At 41.4% G+C, this 23,776-nt stretch overlaps 1 protein-coding gene across 2 annotated transcripts in view; it reads left to right on the forward strand.

Moving 5' to 3' along the window:
* Positions 1-23,776, forward strand: part of LOC109299990 (collagen alpha-1(XXI) chain-like) — a 200,378-nt gene that overhangs the window by 20,276 nt on the left and 156,326 nt on the right. Inside the window, exons 6-9 of one of the 2 annotated variants that reach the window (XM_019520549.1) lie at positions 6,578-6,655; positions 9,839-9,847; positions 10,968-11,051; positions 14,938-15,000. In XM_019520549.1, coding sequence (XP_019376094.1) covers positions 6,578-6,655; positions 9,839-9,847; positions 10,968-11,051; positions 14,938-15,000 — 234 coding nt within the window. Of the gene's footprint in view, positions 1-6,572; positions 6,656-9,838; positions 9,848-10,967; positions 11,052-14,937; positions 15,001-23,776 lie in introns of those variants that run through there. The other variant, XM_019520551.1, reaches the window with a different exon arrangement.

Here is a 23,776-nt window from a genome sequence, read left to right on the forward strand (position 1 = left end):
CCCCCCCCCCTCCCCCCCCCCCCCAACAAAGCATCTGGGTCCTAAATCCAACACCAACTCTGCATATCTGTGACTTGCCACTAGAGGGCTGGCAAACTGGGGCCTGACTAGGAGCTACAATTGTCAGTTGCCACTACAGGACTTGTATGCCAAGATAGGCTTCTATCCCTGCTCTAGTTGGAGGTGCATGAGATGGGGTGCGTGGGAACATGAAGCTGGGAGCTGGAGAGTTAACAGGATGGGAGTGGGTAATGAAGTGGGATGTGGAAAGGAAATGGCGGTGGGGAAGGGTGGTGAAATGAAGAAAATCAGGCACTGAAGAATAAGATAAAGAAAAGAATTTAAAAAATAAAGATGAAGTAAATTCAAGGCGGTCACGTATTTTAATAAATTGGAATTTGGGACTAGGGCATGGGGGGTTCTGGTTGAGCTTCCTGGGATGTCTGGGGGTGGTGACGGAAGGCACTGTCCCTACTTTCTTCCCCCTTGCCCACAGTAGACCATAATCAAGGACCTGTCTGTGCCCAGTGACCTGGTTAGCTGTCATGTGCTCTGCAGGCTGTTTGTATGTGGTTGCAACCCTGGGGAAGGGAAGGTGACACCTTGGGGGCAGGAGGGGGAGTTGGCTGGGTGTCAGAACTGCCTCCTGTAGAGTTCAAGGGCTTGAAAGTTTGTCCACACAGAACAGGAGGGTGGGGAAGGGGGCACTGCATCCTGTAATGCTGGAGAACTGGAAGTTGGGCAGCTCATCTATGTGTAGTGGCCACTCATTTAACGCAACACCAAGTTGCGTAACATGCATGTGACAACTGTTGGTGTTGTAGGGCTCACTGCCACTGCCCTGAGCTTGTTTCCCTACAGGCAGTGACAGGGTGGACCTCGACTTTGGATCACCTGGTCTGCCAGGAAGCTGTTCTTATGTTTCTCACCTGCCGTGACTTTGATATATATTGCTAGGAGGCAAATGCCCAAGGTGAACCTACCAGGTCTCAATCCCTGTTTTCTTTTGTGGGGCTCCAACCTCCCCTTTACCTCACCCTAGCCGCTCCAGATGGTATTTGTAGTTCTCTGCAGCCAGGTCTTAATGCTGCCTATTGGTCTACTGTTCCATTGTCAGCCACCAGGGTGACTGTTGGCATTAGTTAAGCACACACCTTTCCAGGGGCTGGTCTTGGCCTGTACTCAAATATCCAAAAGAAAGTCAAACCCAATGCTCTCGGTCTCTTTGTCAGACTCAGTCCATGTCCCCGTCACCTGGGGTCAGGCTCTCATATCCAAATAATAACAGAAAAAACCCCAGTTAATCCAGTCACTGCTCGGCACAGGCCTGCCCTGGCTTACTCATGAACATTCACAGTCTGGGTGGGATCTCTTCAGGTTCAGCGAGGCTCTAACCTGAAACCAGCAATTCTTCTGGCCTCTCCTGTATCCTCAGCTGTCACTCCTCACCAGGGATTATTAGAAGCCTTGTGTGGGCAGACCTCCACCTGCCTCCTTCTCTGTATCTCTGGCAGCGTTTCTCTAGCAGGGTTTGCAACACTTGCCTGATGGGACGCTTAGCTGCTCCTCTCTCTGCAGCTCCCGGGGAATTGATCCCCCTCTGCCCCTCTCTGGGGCTGGAAATACCTCTCAGCAGCCTCCCTCCTCCAATCCAGAGTGAGATGCTGCTCCAGAAGTGTGGTAATTTGCTTCTCTTCTCTTCCGGTCTCCAGCTGTAGCCCTGCCGGCCTTCCATGCTGTAAGCATTGCCTGCTTTCACTTTTCTCTGTCTGTCGCTGCTGGCAGCTTTTCCTCTCCTGACCTCCCCTGCCCAGCACATAAGGCACCTCAGGGCTTTTGTTTACTCTCTCTCTCTCTCACTCCTTCACAGCGCATCAGAGAGAAACCTGCCCTCAAGTGATATAACTTTAAGCCATCTACGGTTTGGTTAAAATTAGTTTCATGTGTTAATGTGGTGATAATCCTGGGTTTAAGCACTCCAGGAACTGCCTAAAATTAATGTGTAAGAAAGCCCTGGGAGTGTATTCAATATTGATGACAAGCTCTTTGTCTTCCCCTTACCTTCTACCACTGCCTGAAGGCATCCTGAGGGGGAAGTCTGAATCTTTTTTTCTCACTGTTAAGAAATGTCATGTGAAAATACACAACACTAGTTATATCTTTACTTATGCAGAGGGAAGGTAGTTGCCACTGAAACAGCTGAGATACTGAATTGCTAAAATATTCTTCCCAATTTAGAAAACCTTTTTGTAAAAGAGGGTGCTGCTTCTGGTAAAGTGTTTTGTTTTTTTCCTGTGAACTGTTACCGAAAAGTAGTACTGCATGGGATTTATAAAACAATTGAAGCAATCAGCATTCCAAATGATTATGAAATAAATTAGTAGTACATTTTAATGTCCAGTGATTACTTTATAACAATGTGGTAACAGGCATTAGTAATTAGACTGAGAAGGTCAGAGGCAATTCTGAAAAATATGGAGTTATTTACAGTAGAACAATTTTATTTTGATTACTTTGAAATGTACATTTCCCTTTTTGTCTCCCTACTCTTGATTAAAATCTTCAGTGCTGATTAAATCTAATACTGATTTAAATTTTCAGTAGTGCTTTATTAAAACATATACTGTATTTTTCATCTTCTTCTCAGTTGCTCATATCCAGGATTCCTCTGGAATTTTGAGTAGTGAGTTCTTCCTAAATACTCTGCATTTTGCTCATTTATAGTGATTCTACAATTTAGAATATGCATTTTATAACATATTAAGAAAATCTGGTTGATGGTATGATTTGTGTGACTGAGTGGCTGTCACCAAATAAAGTCAATCAGCTGTGCCAGGATGTGTTCTGGCTCAGCTGAACTGCTTTGAGTGAAACGGATAGTGTCCACTGTCCCACAGGATTGGGCCTCTGCTGCTCCTAGGGCTTCAGGGGCCTGATCCTGCAGGGCAGTACTCAGGAGGGGTGCCTCTGCAAGTAAGGAAAGCCTGGGTGTTCCTGGTGGCAAAGGTGTGCCTGGTGATTCTGACTTGACTCATGCCACTGCAAATGGGGAAAACTGGGCAGGCACTTACAGGGCTTCAATGTCCTGATCTTGTGCTCCCCGGGAATTCTCCCTGTGGGGGAATTCTGAATAAAGAAATAATTTGTACCATGCAGGACTGAGCCCAGGGCAGCTGGTGAGCTTGAGTAGCTTTGGGCTGTCCATGCTCTTCTGCCACAAACAAATATTTGCTGCAAAATAGTGGCACAAATGAATACTAGCTTTTGTTGCAGCCAGAATTTTTGGTATTTGTGGTGTGATAAAGGGCTTGAAAGTCTGTTTGCTTTTACTTTGTGCTGCTGTAAACGATTTTACGGTGGCACAAAGGAGATGGGGCTCTTTGCAGCCTGAGTTACTCTGTTCCCAGTGAGGTTTTATGCTGCAAAATGTTTCTGTGTAAGAGAATGGCTTATGTTGCAAATGTCTAGTGTAATGTCAGGCATTTGTTTCACAGAAATTAGGGATGCAAGAGATGTAATAGGTCATTTCATGTGCTCTTTTGCCAATACAGGATTATTCCATTTCCAATTTTTATACCCTTGAGCAATCCTAATTTTTTTCAATAGCTTCAATTGCAGGTCCTTCATAATTTCCTAGGAAGGGAGTTCCTCTGTTTAATAGATCTCGCCGCCAGGAAATTTTGCCTAAAATTAAGAAAAGTAGATTTTAAGAATGTAGTATTTTGTAAGACTTAGTTCTCAAGATACTTAAAATAGACTGGTAGAAACAATGAAAGTGCAAAGCAGGGAAAAAAAGTTTCTTCGCTTCCAGGGAAATGCCCCTTATTACTTGAAATGTACCCCTCCCCACCTCCAATTTTTGTGATTCAGTCTCTCAACATCATGTCATATCCTAATATGCAGTAACCATCCTGATATGCTAAATGGGTACTTTGTGTCAGTCTTTCACAAGTCCCATGAGACGCCCCTGCCCATTATAGGACAGGGATGCCTAAGTGAGGGTGGTTCCTTGCCCTCCATCAATGCCCCTGGCATGGATCTTCGAGAGCTCATGGCGCTCTGGTGAAGTGCCTGATGATTGGAAGAAGGCAAATGTGGTTCCTATCTTCAAGAAAGGGAGGAAAGTGGATCCAGCAAAGTACAGGCCTATCAGCCTAACCTCTGTCCTGGGGAAGGTCTTAGAAAAAGTCATCAAGGAGGTCATTCTTAATGGACTGGCCGATGGCAACACCCTGAGGGACAGCCAGCATGGTTTTGTTGCGGGTAGGTCTTGCTTGACCAATCTCATTTCCTTTTACGACCAGGTGACTTATCACCTGGACAAGGGGGAAGAGATTGATGTCATATATCGTGACTTTAAAAAAGCCTTCAATCTGATATCCCATGATCACCTTTTGACAAAACTGGCCAACTGTGGCCTCGGGTCCACCATGATCTGTTGGCTGGGGAATTGGCTCTGTGGTCGGACGCAGAGGGTGGTGGTTGATGGAAGTCAATCATCATGGTGCCCTGTGACCAGTGGGGTCCCTCAAGGCCTTGGACTATTTTGTTCAACCTCTTCATTAGTGATGTGGACATTGGAGTCAGAAGTAGACTGGCCAAGTTTGCCAATGACACCAAACTTTGAGGTAAAGCATCCGCACCTAAGGACAGGGGGATAATTCAGGCTGATCTTGACAGGCTCGGGAAATGGGCAGATGAGAACCTGATGGTGTTTAACACCGAAAAATGCAAGGTTCTCCACCCTGGGAGGAAAAGCCTGCAGCACGTCTATAGGCTTGGCAGTGCTACGCTGATTAGTACTATGGACTAGAGGGACTTGGGGGGTCATGATTCACCACAAGATGAACATGAGCCTTCAATGTGATGCTGCGGCTAGTAAAGTGAGCAAAACGCTGCCTTGTATCCATAGATACTTCTCAAGCAAATCCCAGGACGTCATTCTCCCCTTGTACTCGGCCTTGGTGAGGCCGCAGCTGGAGTAGTGCATCCAGTTTTGGGCCCCAAAATTCAAAATGGATGTGGAGAAGCTTGAGAGAGTCCAGAGAAGACCCACATGCATGATCAGAGGTCAGGAAAACAGACCTTATGCCGAGAGGCTGAGAGCCATGGGACTTTTCAGCCTGGAAAGGCGCAGGCTCAGGGGTGACAGCGGGGCAGCTCAGCCTGCCCCGAGGTGCCTGTGAAGTTGCTGCAAGCACAGAGCTGATGACAGAGCTGTTCAGCCTGGTGCAGCTGTTTGCAGCCTGCCTGCTGCTTGCTGTAGCTGTGCAGAACTCGAGCCAGCTACAGACAGCTGTGCTGGGCTCATCACCTCTGTGCTGGGAGCAGGGGAGAGACCAGGGCCGTGCTGCCTCAGGCCCCTTCCCACCGCCCACTCTGAGATGCACCTGCACATGCCGGTAAGGAGCTGATGCCGGAGCCCGGCACAGCTGTTTGGAGCCTCCTGGCTCTGGGGAGCTGCTGCCAGCCAGGATCCTGGGCTGCTCCCAGCATGCAGGTGGGATGCTGCAACCCCTGCTGGGAGCAGCCCGGGCACCATGGTTGGCAGCAGCTACCCAGAGCTGGGGCTGGCTGCTGCTTGCCAAGGAAAATGTCCTTGCATGCCACGCTCGGCATGCATGCCACAGGTTGCCAACCCCTGGTTTAGACTAACCTGAGAAGAATGTATTGATTCAGCCTCGGGCTTTTGGACTGTTTACTTAGCCTCAGGGTCAATGCTAGGGCAATGTGGAGAACTACATGTATTACTTTGTAACAATATAACAATTACACTCAAACACCTAATGCATGTTCCTAAGTTCCTGCTTACCCGGTAAAGCGGATAAGTAGTGAATTTGTGGACTTGTAAGTAGAATTTAAGGGCTTATGTTACCAAAAATGATCTAGATTGGGTCCTTGCCAGTAGATGCAAGACTTCATACAAACCTACATTCATGAAGTGTTTCCATTTTACATTGTCTGTACAGGTCTTCAATGTTTCCGCTTTACATTGTCTGCACCTGTATTTAGGCTTCTGAGTATGTTCAGAAGTGATCCAATTTCAGCAACTAGGTGCCTAACTCTGTCCTAAGCTCCATTGTGATCCAGATCAGAGCTGAAGCATTGAAAACCGGATAAGTCCAGGAGTCTTTTTGTACCTACAGTGAACAGCCAACTCCACCCATTATTCTGATCAAAATTTGAGATTAAGCTTTCACAGTACCTTAGGTATGAGTGGGATTGGCACTATGCAGAGGCAGAAGTAAGACAAACCATACAAAAGCACAACCAGTCAAACAAGCAAACAAAACAACCCCAACCAAACAAAACAAAAAAATAAGATAAAGCATTAAGAGTTTAGGGAAGTTTCTTTTTCCTCTGTGCTTTTAATTTGTACACGAGTCGACAGGAACAGCAAGGCTAGTACCCTATAAGTACAACCTCTCATGATGTATAGAATTTATGGCTTTAAAGATCTTTTTGTTTGCTTATGTTGTCAACTGAGACTATTTAAGAAAACTACATCTATCATTGATCATCTCCAGTGATCAATATTTAAATTTTTCTGAACAATTTTCTTTGTTTTGAATTCTAGTTTGATATACAGAAACTAAGAATCTATTGTGACCCAGAACAAAATAATCGAGAAACTGCTTGTGAAATCCCGGGATTTGTGAGTATGATGGATAAGTTTTCAAAAATCATTTGACTTTGTTTTTCTAAATGATTAATAGAGTTATCTTAATTATGCCCTTTGAAAGAAACATTTCTGCATTTATACCACTATTGTAAGAAACTTGCTTTGGGACTTGGAGGAACATCTGCTAGAATATTCAAATAGGTGATACATTTTTAAAACAGTATTGCTTACTGTAAGATGCAAATATGAAGTCATTGCAAAGAGATCTGAGTCTTGTGTGACAAGTGCTTTGAGATATACATTGCCTTAAGCTCTGCCTATCATATGAGCTATACACTTTAAGTGCACAGTATTTTTTACTATTGCATGCATTGGTAACTCCTTTACTTTATCAAATCCATTATCTGTCTAACAGAACTGTATTTTTAGTCTTCTCATTTAGAATTTCCCATCAGAAGTCATGCCACTTGAGGAGGGGATTGACTCCATTAAGGCCAGGCTTTTGTACAATCCATTCTGAACAAAACACAATTGAAATCCATGTCCTATTATAATCAGGATTAATACAGGGCAGGCAGCAATGGAGTCCCTTCAGACCTCTCTTTGCTCTGTTGCTTAAGGCATGTTGTCATACTGTTTGAGTGAACTAGGGAGGTCACTAGCCTCATGTTGGAAACATGCCAGGGCTGCTAGTTACTGCTCTGTGTGGACTATGGGTATATACAAGCATTACATTTTGATCACCCTAACCTAGCTTAGGGTGATCTAAATGGCTGAGTGTCCAATCATTCACAAGGTTTGGGTTAAAATGGTACACCTGATATAAAGTTAGTTCTCATCTAATGAGAACTGTACATCAGCATGGATTAATTTGATCTAAACTGGGTTAACCCAGCCCAACAAATGTCTACAAGTGTCCCCAGTACAGCCCTGAAGCTGAGAGAGCCCAGCTGCTCCACAGCCCTGAAACTGTGCTGTTTTAACACTTCCTGACCCTGACTGGGCTATTTTTACCTCATCCCAAGACCCTGTAGTTATTTTTTGGTGCAGAGATAGGATGTGTCCATCATCTCTCCCCAACAGCAGCTCCATGCCATTCTTTAGCATTTAATAGAGCAAGCAGCAAGTGGGCAGTGTGTATTTTTAAAGTTGCATTCCCTAGCATGGTCTGACAGTGTAGATATGGTTGTTTATGTATGTAAGTCTAAAAACACAGGCCATATCTAGATGTGCAGGGGTGTGCCCTTGCAGCAGCAAAAATTAGCAGCACAGATGTGTGCTGCTAATTTTTGCAAGCGTATGCTCCTGCATGTATGCTTTGTTGAGGGACAGATTGTCCCGCTTCAGGCAAACTGCCCTTACCTGGCTCTTCTGGGCTCCTGGTGTGCTGGAGGAGCCAGGATACAACTGCAGGAGTGTTTCCCTGAAGGACTGAACCTCCATGTCTTCTGTTGCGTGCTTCTGTCACATATGCCACCCGGCTTTCTTTTTGGATTTCCTGGTAGCAAATTTTGGCTCCATGCTGCACATTTGTAGCATTGGGCACATTTTTAATGTCCCCTGCATGTAGTTTGTGATGCCACAAGGAGGTTTGCAGCCTCACAAATCGCATATGCCTGCATATTTGGATGCAGCCATGAGGGCTATGTTGTCTAAAGCACTCAGAACCCATGGTAAGGGCCAGATTTGCAAAACAGTTCAGCTCCCATTTGAAAATCAGGTAAGGGCTTGATTTACAGAAGTCCTCACTACCAAGAAGCTCCTGGTATGACACATGTGAACAGATTTTCAAATTAGCTAAACACCCAAATGCTGAGTTTTTTCTTTTTCAAAATATGACAGATAATTTGGTGTCCAAACTCATCTGAATTAGAGTTAAGGAGCTGCCCTTGTCTGTATTATAGAAAGTATATTTTGCGTGTTTTGGTGCTAAAGAGAATACTGAGGAAAATGTGATGCTGTAGCCAGTTTTGAAGAAATTAGGTGCAGATTTTCAGTATCCAGATATTACATTTTTTTTTCTTTCCTCCTTTTGTAACCCCACAACTGATTCAGTTTGTATGTGATCAGTTAAGGCCAATTTTCAATAGCATGCACATTGGAGTCAGAAGGATTTAATTTACCAATAGATACCAAATAAGTGGTTGGGTATGGACCTGTTTTGAAAATGTTTAGCCATATGCATCATAATGGGAGCTGCTGGGTTTTGAATGCTCTTGTAAATTTTGGCATTGAGGTTTACAACATGTTTAAATTTAGATAAATTGATTGAAGGAGTATTTAATATTAACAGCTCATTAATGGGATACAGAAAATAAACAAATGAAAACCATCACATTTACGTTATCAGTAGTTTGGCAAGAATGAAGAGGAAAATACTGTTTTTTGCCAGTCAGTTTCATGTGCTTTTGACATAAATTAACTTTAACTGTGAAACCTTGATGAAAACAAAAATATTGGGTCACATCTGAAGATACAATTAAAGGATAGATGGATTTTGACCATATTCCCTCGGTTTCTAATTGTGTCGTAATTCATAAATTGAGCTAGGTTGCTCAGCACTTGCATGGGAAATCTGCTGTAAGCAATGCTGATTAATGATGTTGGTTATTCACTAAGTGAGGGTATGCCATAGTTCTCAGCTAAAATAGCTCAGGACACATCATTCTGTAATATTGCAAGTCCTGGAGACTTCTTTTAACTTATGCAAGTCTTAAGATTGTGGATGGGCCCTCTGCAGTGAGATGGGAATGAATGAAAAAGCAAACTCCCTTGCACCTGTAGAGGATTTACCCAGACTTTGAGTCCTGTAGGATCTGTGATGCCACACAATGATACATTGTGGGTATATCTTTATTGAATGAGGAAAAATCAAGGTAGTTTATTTTACTGACACCTTAACTCCTTGAAGAACATCTTACATGAACTGTTCATTGACTGTATAAAACTGAGGAGGTTACCTCATTTTTAATTTTAACTTTGTAGTTTGCTTTAAAATTCCCACTGATCAGTGTTTGAAAAGTTCCCAGAGGTACACTGATTCATGTGCTTTAGTAGTAGCTTCACGTACATTGAATGATATGGGAAATCTTGCATTAAGGCATCTATTAGCTACAGGCCAGAATTTATGAAGTATTTTTAGCACTTGTTAGAAACATGTTGATTTTTGCTTTTCACATATTCCTATACTCTTGTACTGTGTTTCTTTTATTTCAGAATGGAGAGGTAGGCTTGATCACAGACCACTCAAATTGAATTTAAGGTAGTATTTATCTTTTTGTAAACTCTATTATTTTACCATTTGGGAATATGCAGCTTATTCCGAGAAATGGAAAAAGGTTTGAAAAACTTAAAAGCATTATAATTTGATTAATCAGAACTATATTATTAGTGAACAAAACTGTCAGTGCTAGGTGTGTAAAAGGAAGCATCTTCTCCTAAACTCTCATTTAGGTATTGGGGGAAAAGAAACCTTATTTTGGCAGAGGTAAGAAAAAATAGCTGCCAGTAACTCTAGTTCAGCTACAGATTATCATTATTTTTGAGGCAAATAAAACATATTTCAATTATGGAATCCATCAATATTACTCTAAGAATTCTTTTTCGAGACCCCCTTTTTAAAGCCAGTATTATGCAGGTGTAGAAGTTCAGTACTAAAAAAATAAACTATGAAGTGTTAATTTAAATACAAAATCTACTAGTTTATATCTGAGAATCTAAATTTTTTATAACTTTGATGTCTGCTGTGTGGAAGACATTCATTTATCATAAGGGATAATAAGCCTGGTTTTTATCCAAGTTAACCCAGTTTTATACTAGTATAACTAAGTTTACTTTGTATACTTCTGACATTTTACTAGTGTAAATTTGGAGACACCAAGGCCCAACATTTTTAAATAAAGTATATTTTATAATATACTGATTACTTGTTTTATAGTAACTACAAATGCATCACAAATGCTAGCTAGTGTGATGTATTTAATGGATGTTTTGGATGTTAATTTTAAATTATTTTAAAGATGACTATTAGATTATTCGTACATTTTGTGAGAATTTAGTCATAAGTCTAGTCTAGAGATGGAAAAGGGGAAATCTTATTATAGATACCTGGAGCAAAGCCATCACTACTTAAAACATAAACTTGACTAATCTGATTAGATAAGTGGAGTTTCAAGAGCTCTGAGATATCATAAATGAACAGGTAAATTCTTTGTTGATGTTTTATGTAGCCAGGTCTGGATGAATGCTGCAAAAATATTCGCAAAAGTTCATTTCCAGTCTCTATGGCAAAAGGTCAATTTAATGTTTGTATGTTTATATTGATGATTGATTTTATTTCTGGTAGTGCAAGAATGGCCCTAGTGATGTGGGTTCCACGCCAGCTCCATGTGTATGTCCTCCAGGAAAGCAAGGACCTCCTGGTGCTAAAGTAAGTAAACATCTTTTTTTTGGGTCTTTTTTTATTTTGTCTTTTCATGTTGTATGGTTACTATGTGAGGGTGCAGTCACACTGGGCTCAGTTCTGCTCTCGCTGGAGCTAGTGAGAGTGGATAAGGCAGTCAGGCTATGACAGGTTACCAGCGGCTGATAAAATAACTTTCGGATACTGTATTTACCTGACTCCAAGCTTATTTCAAATTAATGTCGACCCCCCCCAATAATTAGATTCTATACATTTGATTCTATACATTTATTATAACTTTCCATGTATAAAATCTAATATTTGGAGGATTTTCCTAAATTTGTCTCTCTCTCTTTCCATCCCCCTCCCCGCTACAGAGGAGCAGGTGGCAGGGCCAAGTGGCCTGACCCTTGCACATTGCCAACTGTCTCCCTCTTGCCTGCACCCCCAGCATCTGCCTCCATCCTTTGTGATGCCTGTGCCCCCTGCTGCCTGCATCCCCGGTGCCTGTCCTCCCTCCCATTGCTTACTGTCATTCATGGCTCTGGCCTCATTCCAGATCAGGGCAGAGACAACATGGTATCTCTGGCCACAGCCTGACCACACAGCAGTGGTTGCAGCAGCAGCTGCAGCAGTTCTGGAACACTAGAACTACTGCTGCTGCTGCTGTGTGGCTGGATGGAAGAAAGGCCTAGAGTCAGCGAAGACCTAGTCCGGGAACGTCTCATGGGACTAGACTTGTTTAAATCAGCAGGTCCTGACGATCTCCACCCCAGAGCGCTGAGGGAATTATCAGAGGTCATTGCGGAACCCCTGGCACAACTTTATGAGCACTCGTGGTGCTCTGGCGAGGTGCCAGAGGATGGGAAAAGGGCCAATGTGGTCCCCATTTTCAAAAAAGGGAGGAACGAGGACCCAGGAAACTACAGGCCCGTTTAGTTTTACCTCAGTCCTGGGGAAGCTCTTTGAGAAAATTATCCAGGAGCACATTTGCGAGGGACCAGCAGGGGAGATCATGCTTAGGGGCAACCAACATGTGTTTATTTGAGGCAGGTCCTATCAGACCAACCTGGTGGCCTTTTACGACCAGGACACAAAATTCTTGGACGCAGGTGTCACGGTGGACATAGTCTTTCTGGACCTTAGGAAGGCCTTCAAAACTGTCTCTCACTCCATTCTCATTAAAAAATTAGGCTATTGTGGCGTTGATGCCTACACAGTCAGGTGGGTCGCAAATTGGCTGGAGGGCCGCACCCAGAGAGTGGCGGTGGACAGGTCTTATTCGACTTGGAAGAATGTGGGCAGTGGGGTCCCCCAGGGCATGGTCCTTGGGCCCGCACTGTTTAATATCTTCGTCAGCAACTTGGATGAGGGGGTGAAAAGCACCTTGTTCAAATTTGCAGATGACGCTAAGATGTGGGGAGATGTGGGCACACTGGAGGAGAGTGATAGGCTGCAACTAGATCTGGACAAGTTACAGAGGTGGGCAGATGAGAATAGGATGGGTTTCAGGACTGACGAGCACAAGGTATTGCACCTAGGGAGGAAGAACCAGCAGCATACCTACAGGCTGGGGAACTCCCTTGTTGTCAGTACAGAGGCAGAAAAGGATCTTGGTATCATTATTGATTCCAAAATGAACATGGGACACCAATGTGGGGACGCGGTCAGAAAGGCTAACTGCACTGTGTCATGCATCCACAGATGCATCACGAGCAGGTGCAAGGAGGTGATCCTCCCCCTCATGCAACACTGGTCAGGCCACAGCTGGATTACTGCATCCAGTTCTGGGCACTGCACTTCAGGAGGGATGTGGACAGCATCGAGAGGGTCTAGAAGAGGGTCACTCGCATGATCAGGTGGCAGCAAGGCAGGCCCTATGAGTGGAGGCTATGGGACCTGAACCTGTTCAGCCTCTACAAGAGAAGACTGAGAGGGGATCTGGTGGCGTCTACAAAGTGGCCAAGGGGGACCAGCAGGCATTGGGAGAGTCCCTGTTCCCCCGAGCACTACCAGGAGTAACAAGGAGTAACGGCTATAAGTTGACTGAGAGTAGATTCAGGCTAGACATCAGGAGGCACTACTTTACGTTCAGGGCGGCTAGAATTTGGAACCAATTTCCAAGGGAAGTGGTGCTCGCTTCTACCCTGGGGGGTCTTCAGAAGGAGGCTAGATAATCACCTAGCCGCGGTTGTTTGACCCCAGCATTCTTTCCTGCCCATGGCAGGGGGTTGGACTTGGTGATCTACTTGGGTTCCTTCCGACCCTACCAACTGTGAAACTATGAAGAGCTACCATGTGCTCTGGGTTGGAATGAGGTCAGAGCTGTGACTGACTGTAAGTAGTGGGGGGGATGAGCATGGAGGCAGAGGCTGTGGATGGTAGGTGAGGGAGTGGGCAGAGGCAGCTGCTGTATCTGACTCTGACTCCAACATTGAGCCCCTGCTGGGGCCAAAGTCAGAGCTGCAGCAGCTGTTTGCCACCCCCAACCCCCATCTTGAATCCAGGGTAAGATTTTGAATGGGAAGAAAAAATTTCATACTGATTTTGAGTAAATATGATAAATATATATTTTAATAGGCAAGTGTTTGTACTTTTGCAGATGATTTTCTAGTTTGTATCTAACAAGTAATCTCACACCCTGAAGTTCATTGTTTAACAAGGAAATCCTTAAGATTAAAAAAAATTTGCTCATAATGATTTCTTAATTTTTTCTTAATTTTATTTTAATTAAAAATAGTTACTTGGGGGAGTTCATTTTGAGCCCTTGTAACTTCTGTGTTCCCTGTCAAGTCCTGAATCTATAGTGAGGACTGGAATCTGCTCTAGTGTTACTTACTAATAGAATAGATTCAAATTTTGGCTGCTGCCTTTCAGAATGAATATACTGCAAATGCTAGCCTACCTCTTCCAAACCAATAAGAAAATCTAAATTGCTAGTGACTCTGTACAAATTTTATGTGATGATATGATGGGATTCTGTTAATCACTGAGTTGTTATTGCTTTTCACTCTGTGTCAAAAGATGACTTTCACAGTCAAACTAAGTTTTAGATCACCATTTGTGACATAATCTCTAAATCTTCATCAGCTGTACTGATTTGTTAATTGGAACAGAATTTATAATATATGAAGCTGAACAAAATCCAGTTTACTGATGATCCAGAGTTCCTGAAAAAGTAATTGTGTTGGGCCCATTCATATTTCTTTTAAGGTCAATGGAATTTATGCAGGGACTGGGATGTTTTTTCTCTCTCAAAAAACAAACAAACAAAAAACCCACAGAAGATGAAAATGCAGTGAATAAGAAGGTGTTTTTTGCTTTCTTATCATAAACATGACCTTTGAGGAATGGTAACTTTCTTTTCCTCTATGAGCATGATTCAAAAACTCCCCCAGTGGAATCATTGGAAAAAAACCTTGGCCCTGTGTAAGCATTGGACCAAGTCCTGAAGAGAAGGTATAAAGGAGAATCTTCTTTGATTTAAAAGGCTTTAAATATGTTCATAGTGCTTCTTTCTTTTATTGAGTTTTGGCTTTAAAAGCAAGCATCTGTTAAATCCTGGCTCAGGGTGGTATTGCTAAATTAATACCTATTAATGGAAGTTTTGTCATGTGTTTTGTTTTCATGCTTTAAATTAAATATAGGATATAATATATGGGACCAGTCTTCCAAGCCCTACATACAAGTCAATGGCAGTTTCCCCATGGAGAGATTATTGGACCAGGCACTTTGCCTCATAGGAATGTCCATAAAAGTTGTCTGGGCTTGCAGCCAGTGGCTTATGGAACATTGTCCCTTGAAGGCCTAGTTTCCCAAGTAGAAATGTGCTAGGGTAAAGGTTCCTTTATACTAATTATAAACTTCTGTTTCTTATATCTTTGTGCACTGATGCATAACTATTCTGCTACAGGGGGATCCTGGACAACCTGGGAACCATGGTTATCCTGGACAACCTGGTCCAGATGGTAAGCCTGTGAGTACTAAAAACTTAGTCATATACAGTACTGTAAATGCAAAACTAACATGAAAGGGGGGAGACAGTACCAAAATCTCAAGTTAAAATAATGGATTTTGGTGCTAGGCTGATCAATTCTAGGCCAAGCTGCATCAGAACTTAATGAAAGTATTTTGATTGTGGTAGTCTAAATATCATAGAAATGATACCATGAAACACTGCTCTGAACTGAAACTCAATATATACACACAATTGCTTTTGGGAGAAGGTTGAATCTAGAACTCAGATTTTGAAGTGATTTCTCTGTATTTAATTTGAGAAAATCTGTTCCTCTTTCTTTGTTCATTATGATAATACTATGGCTTTTTGTTCTTCTGGAGAAAAGTTTGAGATTTCTTGTACAAGCATCTGAGATATAAGAAAAAAGGTATTGCTTTGTGTCATTTTTCATATATTGGCTTGTCACAAGTCCTCCTTTCAAGTGACTAGTTTGTCTCTACCTCTTTTAAAGGTGGGAACCTGTGATCTGGTCACTCTGATTGGGCTGCACACCAGTTGCCAGCCATGTTGCATATTGAACCAGTCATTACTGGCATCTGTTGAAATATGTTGCTGTCATGGGCTTAAAGTAAGGAGCTCTAGTTTTATACAGTGAAACACAAGCAGACTCTTCAGAAGGCAGGGTGGCACCTTAGAGACTAGAATTGACCAGACAATTGATGCCAAATTGCTGTTTATTCATTTTTTTTCATGTAGGAATTGCCCCTTCTTGCCAATGTAGAGAGCAGAGGGGCACTGTAAGCAGGTGATAGCTTATACGGTGTTGATGAATAGGGCTTTCTATACTTACAATGCAATCTTAAAATTGCAGCCACTCAAATTAGCAGTTATACTTGGACTTTGCTGCAATACTAACAGTGACGAGGACAACAGAATTCTGGTCATTCCTTAATGCCTGTAGCTTGAACAGATTGGATGGATCATTTAATAATCTCCAGTTCCTTCTGGAAAATGACAACTACCTCAAGGTAGCCAAGACGGAAGGGTTGGGGGAGAGGGACGAAAACTAGGTCTTACAGGTGTTCTTCCCAAACTCAAATGACTTCTCTCCAGCAAAACTACCTAATTCCAGTTCTCATCAAGTCCTCAGACGCATATACCTTTCTACAGATACAGGTGCCAACTGTACCCCCACATTGGTACAAACCATATCATCTCTAAACATTATAATTGTATCATCCAGAGTTCATTCACCTGCTCTGCTACCAGTGCCATTATCTGTTTACAGTGCCTCTCTGTTGTCTACACTGGAGAGATGGGACAGTCCCTATATACAAACATGAATGGATATTGATCTGACATCAGTTCCAGAAACCCACAAAAACCTGTGGCAGAACACTTGAGCCTCCTTGGACATTTCCATCACTGCCCTCAGGGAAGCTTTCTTTAAACAACAATGCTTTAAAAATTGACTTGAATGTGAAATTGCGGAACAAGAAATCATCCACAGGCTGGATTGTGTTAAGCATGGTCTCAACAATGACTAGGTAATGCTATCTCATTATCTAGTCTAGCTGTTAACTCCAGCTTTTTACCACTAAGTCCTTTTATTGGTTAACTGCCTTGTTTATACATATTGATATGTTAGGCCTTCTTTTTTCCTTTTTCAACAGTGCCTCCACCCTCTGTCCCTTTTCTTTGTATTTAAATTCCTTTCTACTAAAAATGCAAGAGGCAATAACTTTTGTGGATGATACCAGCTGCATGGTTAGTACATAAACACTTTTGGGTATCACAGTACCCTTCCTTATTTCTCTTGGCTCTTCACAACAGTATCACTTTAACACTGCTTTCTACTAAAATACCTTTCTTTCTGCATGTCTATTCATAGTATCTGAAGAAGTAGATTTCTGTCACCTACATAATCTCATGCCTTTCTGAACCAGTCACTCTTCAATGTACCGCCGTGTCCTACCTTCTGCCCAACACAGCTAACTACCGGTCTTCAAAACAAAGTGATTAACTTTTGCCCAAAGGTAGAAAGTACATAAAGGAATGAGACGTGCTTATCATCCTTTCAAGCTGGTAGGTAGAAGTGGCTTAGTTTTGGTCTCCTTGTTCCTTTTTTTGCAGCCTGCTTCCTGCAGCCCTGATTCTCAATTAGTGTCTGCATCAGCTTGTACCCGTTGACAGTTTCCTCCCTTGAGGGACAGATCATCACCCCACAACATTGGCTTACCTCTCTAGATTCTTTCTCTAGGCAAACAGCCTAGTTGTCTTTGTGCTGAGAAGTCCATTTACTTCATAGATGTAAACCAATATTTTGTGTTTGAGGGATGTTTTACCAAGGCTATAGTTTTACCTTCCTGCTTGCTTTCTTAGTAAACCCTTTTCATCTAACTCTCTGGCAAATAATCAATCAAAAACATGCTCACAGAAGAATGCAAACTGTTAATAGAAAATAATACGGATATTTCCAGGTTTTCCACTTGTGCTTTTAAAATACATGTGGTGGGAAAAATACTGTATATCATCCCTCCCTCCTTCCCCAACACACACCAATTTGCTTTCAAGCCTACAGTTAGAAATGCAGGGTAAGAATTGGAAGAAAGTGAATGAATAACAGATGTTCCTAAACTGAAAATGACAAATTTGGCAATGGTCAGTTTGGTCATTAGCTTTAGAATGGTCTTAAAATTATAATAAGAAATTTAAAAAAATCCAAAAAGAAAAGCAGTCTTAGATTTCAGAATTCTGAATCTAATTGGAAGCTTCCGAGAGGTTGTCACTCAAGTTCCTGATCTTCGTAAGTGCAGGATTTTGACTGTTAATAGATTTAGGTCTGTGGGTGTTGCTGAACCATTGATTGTAGTGTGCACTTCAGGTGTATTGAAAGAATGAGGGTCAGAGGCTACGAGATTTTGACCACCCAAATGTCTGGCACAAAAATACAAAACCTGATGTAGCTTGTTGTAAAAAATGTGAAAGCCAGTTGGGAACATTACAATGGTTTACTTTTGAAATGATAAGTACTTTTCCTGCCATTTTGAACTGAAAAAAATACTAAAGAAAAGGAAGAAATCGCTGTACACGCCTATGTGTGCAGGCACATAGGCTAAAGTCAGTGGTGTTTAAGTCTTTTCTCTCTGTGTGTGTGTGTGTGTGTGTGTGTGGTGGGGGGAGCAGCATATAATATTATATTATATATTATGTATATATTATACAGAAAAGCCAAAGCCACCAAACTATCTGGTAACCTTTTCACTGGGTAGGAGTAATAACGTCAGTTGTGATGGGGCCCCTTACAGGAATTAAGATACCTTAATGCATGCTAATTGCAACTTGTTGGTGATAATAGTGATATTGTTGTTAAATGATTCATGATGATAATAAACAACTTGTATATGCTGCCACTAAAGCAGGAGTTGTCTGAAACAAATCTTAAATTGAAATATGTAATTAACAAAAATTGATGATGTATTGGAAACTAATGAAGACATCACAAATTAAGAATAAGGCTATAATGAAATGAACTGAATAAATGGAAGGTGTTTATCAGGACCCTACAAGTCCAGTCTTACCTCAATTTATCAGTGACCATGTGGAATAGGAGACCGACACCATGTTCTTAAAATATGCCGAATGAAAATCTACAAACTTGTTCGCATTTCAAATACTATTGAGGATAAAAATAGAAAGAGAATTGGAAACATGAGTGAAAATTTACATAGAGGAAAACAGATTTACTTTAGAAAAGACAACAGAATTCATGCAGAGGTATTGTCATGAAGTAGGATGATGACTTTTATGGTTCTAGTTATACTTCAAGCAGGAATGTTGTATTAATTCTGGGCCATTTTACTACCAGATATGCACAAACAAGAATTAATTCAGAGGAAGTCTTTTAGCTCTGCTGTATGTATGGAGCTGTAATTCTTCTGAGAAGGAACTGAGACTTGTTATGAATTGTTTCCCAAATTCCAAGCAGCTTTGGAGGAAAAATGCAAAAAAATTGCAAAATTCAGTGCAAGAGAGACTGCTAATGGAATATTAGTATGGTGGAAGAGCTGGTTCTTCTAATCTTCAAATACTGATAATTTACCAACCTTTAGAAATGGTATCAAACCAAAACTGTTTTTACAACAACTCAAATTTTGTAGAAATTCATGTCCAAATATAAATCTGGCTTTTTTTCCAAACGTTGTTGAATTAAAAGATAAGTAATTGTATTATTCAAAAAGCTACTGATTAAGTAAATCCTCTGCAACTTCACTGTGGCTATAGTAAGTGACTTGGCTTTTATCTTTATTACTTTTAGTATTACCTGAGAATTTTTGTTTTGTTTTGCCTGAAAGGGCAGTCATTTTTATGGATTAATTAAAAGACTTAAGTTTTTGTATTTTTGCTAAGAGTTTTAAAAGTGATGGTAGTAAATTTGATGTCCATGTCAGCTATATATGGAAAGAGTGAAATTTATGCTTGCTTGGAACTGCACACTGTACAGCTTATGAATTTTGCCAATTACATAGAAAAGGCTTTATGCAGCACTTCATAAAATGTCCAGATTTTTACTTTGGTTGCTTAGTAACATTTTGGCCATGTACTAGGGGTAACAGATGGTTGATATAATTATGGTGATTCCTTTTGGAAGCAGTGTTACTATGAAGAAAAATTGTACAATAAAGATACTTATTTTCAGGAACTGAAAAATAAACTGGTCTAAAATATAACACTTGGTATATTAAGTCCCGAAGGAATCTGGTAATAGGAATGGCAATCCATTATAACTTCAAGTTTTCAGCATCTCCAAAAGCTGAGATTCTCATGTTTCCTGTAGTCTATAATATGAACCTCTGTGGCTTGTAGGAAACTTCAGTTTATAGCCTTGTGGGCAGCCCTTTTACCTCAATGCAACAAAATTTCAGTGGTCATTATCTTGAAAACCGGTAGAGCAAGATCTAATTATTATAGTCACTGAAACCCTGGAATCCCAAACTTCAGTTGTTATAAAGCGTTACTTTCTTCTAGAAGTACATAAGCGTATTGCCTACTGAAACTGGAATCAATAGAAATAGGGTGAAAAAATTCATGGGACATGAATAATCTCAGCCTTTGGAGATGCTGGAAACCTGAGGTCTCATTGATTTCCTGGGCTTTTATTCCTATTGTAGCACTCCTTCTGGACTTAATTGGAATAATTTATTTTTTAAATCGTGGATATCCCCTATGCATCCCTGTAGTGTTTTTAACATAGCCCTTAGCAAAGGGTGGCATTTTCAGTGCCACCCACTTTACTCCAAGGGTAATGCAGCTTTTGAATATCCCAAAGTCCATGTGGCTTTTGGGAGAAGGGGCTGCAGCATGTGCGACTTTCCAGGGTTAGGTTTAATATAGCTAACTCACATACCAATAGTAGTGAGGCTGTGGCATCTCGGGGTATTTATAGACTTGCTCTGGGACTGGGGGAGGGAGGGTACTTTAATTAGATTGGTTCCAAGAGCCCCTCTAATTAAAGCTCCTGGAGTGTCACATGTATCAGTATCCCTGCTCTGAAAAATGGCAGCAAGGGCACTTGAACTAAAGCTCATAGAACAAACTTCAGTTAAAGTGATCCCACTGCCACTTTTCAGCATGGAGGCGCTGATGCACATGACATGGGAGTCTGCTACAGCATGGTAAATACCGTGTTCATTTCATCGAATCTGCTATGATCTGTACATGTGTAGGTGCCCTCAAAGCAGGCAGTACAAAAGCCTAGGATCCTGGATACTTAGTTGAAGCCCAGACTACCACAGTTATACTCATCACTTCCTAAACAAGCTACACTTAAGCAACTGTCTCAAAGCCTGTATGGGCTGCTGTCACACTCGCACACAAATAGACATAGGTTCAAATCTAGCTACCCTTACTGGGCTACACTTATCTGTGAAAGTGGCAGGTCAAGTCACTTTTGTGTACTGTAGATCCTGTTTCTCCCTCTGCTTCCTGGGAAGGTGTGTAACTCCATGGGGAGAGCCTTTCCCTGTTAAAGATCCATTACAGACTAGCCTTGCTGGCCACAACCACATAAGAGTGGACATTTGTTTCCCTGGGGGAAAGTAGCAACGGCATACGTTGTGTCACTGCTACTTGTCCCTGGGCAATTGCAATGCCACGTTCTGTGGTGCGCAGCAGGTTACCTTGGGTGGGGTGGAGGAGGCTGTGGCCAGCAACTATGCCGGCCCCAAAAAGTCTTACCTGGCATCCTGGGGGCCTTGGGGAGTTGCAGCCATGGCTCCAGTCAGCCAGACTCTGGTTTTGGGGGGCACATAGATCTCCCAGGGTCAGAAAACTCCTGCATGCTACAAGGTAGCAGCTTGGGGAATGCCTTACTGTGCAATGTGTGGTACTGCAGATGTCTGCAGTGCCACGTACTGCACATCCGTGCTTGTCTGAACGTGTCCTTTGATGCCATTTCACTTCAAGCTTCTGATGAAAGATATTCTAATATGAGTGTCCACTCAGTGGCTGCCAGAATTTGAGCCCATGTAATTTTATTCATAGAATACTAATGATGTATTATGCAACTAGATTTCCAGAAATTGAATGTTTGTATAAAAATACCAGTTTTGAGACATTTTGTTTTTTAAAGTATTAAATGTCTTATTGCACTTTTTTTGAAGCAGTTGTTGTGTTTTGCAGTCTCTTTCCTGTTTCTTGATTTTCCACATCAATCTATATATCCACCCAAGACCATCATCAGTTATACCATAATGAATCATGGAAGAAAAATAAATTGCCTCTGTAGTCCTTCCGTGACCCTGCAATTTGGCAGTTTATGGTTTTCTCTCTCTCTGTACATGAGTCACAATTACAAAGATGAGCATTCTCTGAACGTGGAAAATATTTGCAAAAATATGTCAGAAAAATCAGAGGAAAATTGAAAATCCCCTGTAATGAAGAAAAAGAAACCCCTACAACATGAAGCACTTTAGTGAATTGATATTCATACCTTAAGTGAAATAATTTTGATTAAATCTTTACTTTTCTGAACTAATTTTGTGAAAAATTAATTATTGTTATTTGCACTTCTTTGTAAGAACAAATTGCGGACTTATTAGGTCATCTCTAGCTCTAGCCAGTGCATTATTGTTCCTTATGGTAGATTCTTGATTGCTTTCCAGTGTAGTTTTTAGACTTAAAAGAAAGAAGACTCTGTAGGAGACCACTGTATAATCCAGTAGACATAGTTGTCTGTCTGAGGATTTTTAGTTCCTCTTCTCTCTAGTATTTGAGCCCCGTTGTTAGGAAATTTGTTTTTCTTATTCAGGGTAGCTTTTGCTCTGCTTACGTTAGTTACATTATACTTAGCTGTATCTGTTTGGAACACTGTAATGCTTTTTTTGCATACATATTGTAGCATAGGAGCCAGATAGTTATCATGTGTCATGTTTGTTGTTGGAGGAAAATGTACTTTTATGAAAAATGTCAGGTTACAATATGGTGCTTCATACACTTTTTCTGAAAAATCAGTCGCTCCTGTTCCCAAACCTCTTCCATACTTTTTTCCAATATCCTTTCTTTTCACCTATCTTTTCCTAGCTTTCATTGGTGCAGAACTGTATGGTTGACCAGTAGATTTGCCTTTTTCTCAGCTTGTTAATTGCTCACAAGAAATTGACTTAATAATATTTTTATGTTTATTTGCTTTTTTATAGCTATTTATCAAATCATTTCAGTGATTCACTTCTTGTCTGAGGATCATATGTATTTCATTACTGTCAAGCATTCACAGTTAAGCTGTGCTTATTTTTTTTGTTGAGTCTGAAAATCGTTGCATGTTTGTTTTCAGATTAAATAGTTGTAAGGTTTTAGTATTAGGTTGCTTGTGTTGAACAAATTGAGAGTTTGTTTTCTATGAATATTCTCCAAAATTACCTTGAAACCTTTCCTCTTCTTTTCTAACATGTTCCATTAGTAAAATTGTTTGCTAGACTATTAATGGAAAAAGAGCATAGATGGGATCTAAAGACAAAGTTCTGAAGACTTATTTTTTGGATGCACCCACTCCACTTCAGTCTGCACAGTACTGTGATTTTAAAATAGTTATTTAAGTAGCTAAAGCATGACTGGGCTTATTAGTATAGTTCTTATTCATATGCATATCCTCACTTATAAGATTAATCCCACTGACTTCAGGGATACTGAACTAAGAGCATAATAACATGAGAACATAAAATATCTTTTTCTTCTTATTCAAAATATTTTGAGCTGAAATGATCAAATGGTCCTATCAGCAGAAAAAGTTTCAGTAAGTAAGTGTGAGATCAATAATATTATTTGGATCTAACTGGAATTAATTTAGTGGACCCTTATCCAGCACAGAATGTAGCTAGAATAGAATACTTATGAATCTCCCTGGGTAGGCAGTCACAAAAGCCATTCTTTGTTTTAAGGGATATTTTTTGTGTTAAGAAAAAATATTCTCAAAAAGAGAAGCAAAGCCATTGCGCAGAGGCCACTTAAGGATAGTAAAGGAGGTTTCATAGTTTCTAGGGTCAGAAGGGACCTGAGCAGATCATCTAGTCCGACCCCCCGCCATGGCAGGAAGAGCACTGGGGTCAAATGACCCCAGTAAGGTGGTCATCCAACCTCCTCTTAAAAACCCCCAGGGTGGGAGCCTGCACCACCTCACTTGGAAGCTGGTTCCAGACTCTAGCCGCCCTGACCGTGAAGTAGCGCCTCCTGATGTCCAACTTAAACCTTCCCTCCGCCAGCTTGTGACCATTGTTCCTGGTCACTCCTTGCGGCGCTC

This window comes from Gavialis gangeticus, unplaced genomic scaffold, assembly GCF_001723915.1.
Source record: "Gavialis gangeticus isolate Ggan-Ray unplaced genomic scaffold, GavGan_comp1, whole genome shotgun sequence".
NCBI lineage: Eukaryota > Metazoa > Chordata > Crocodylia > Gavialidae > Gavialis > Gavialis gangeticus.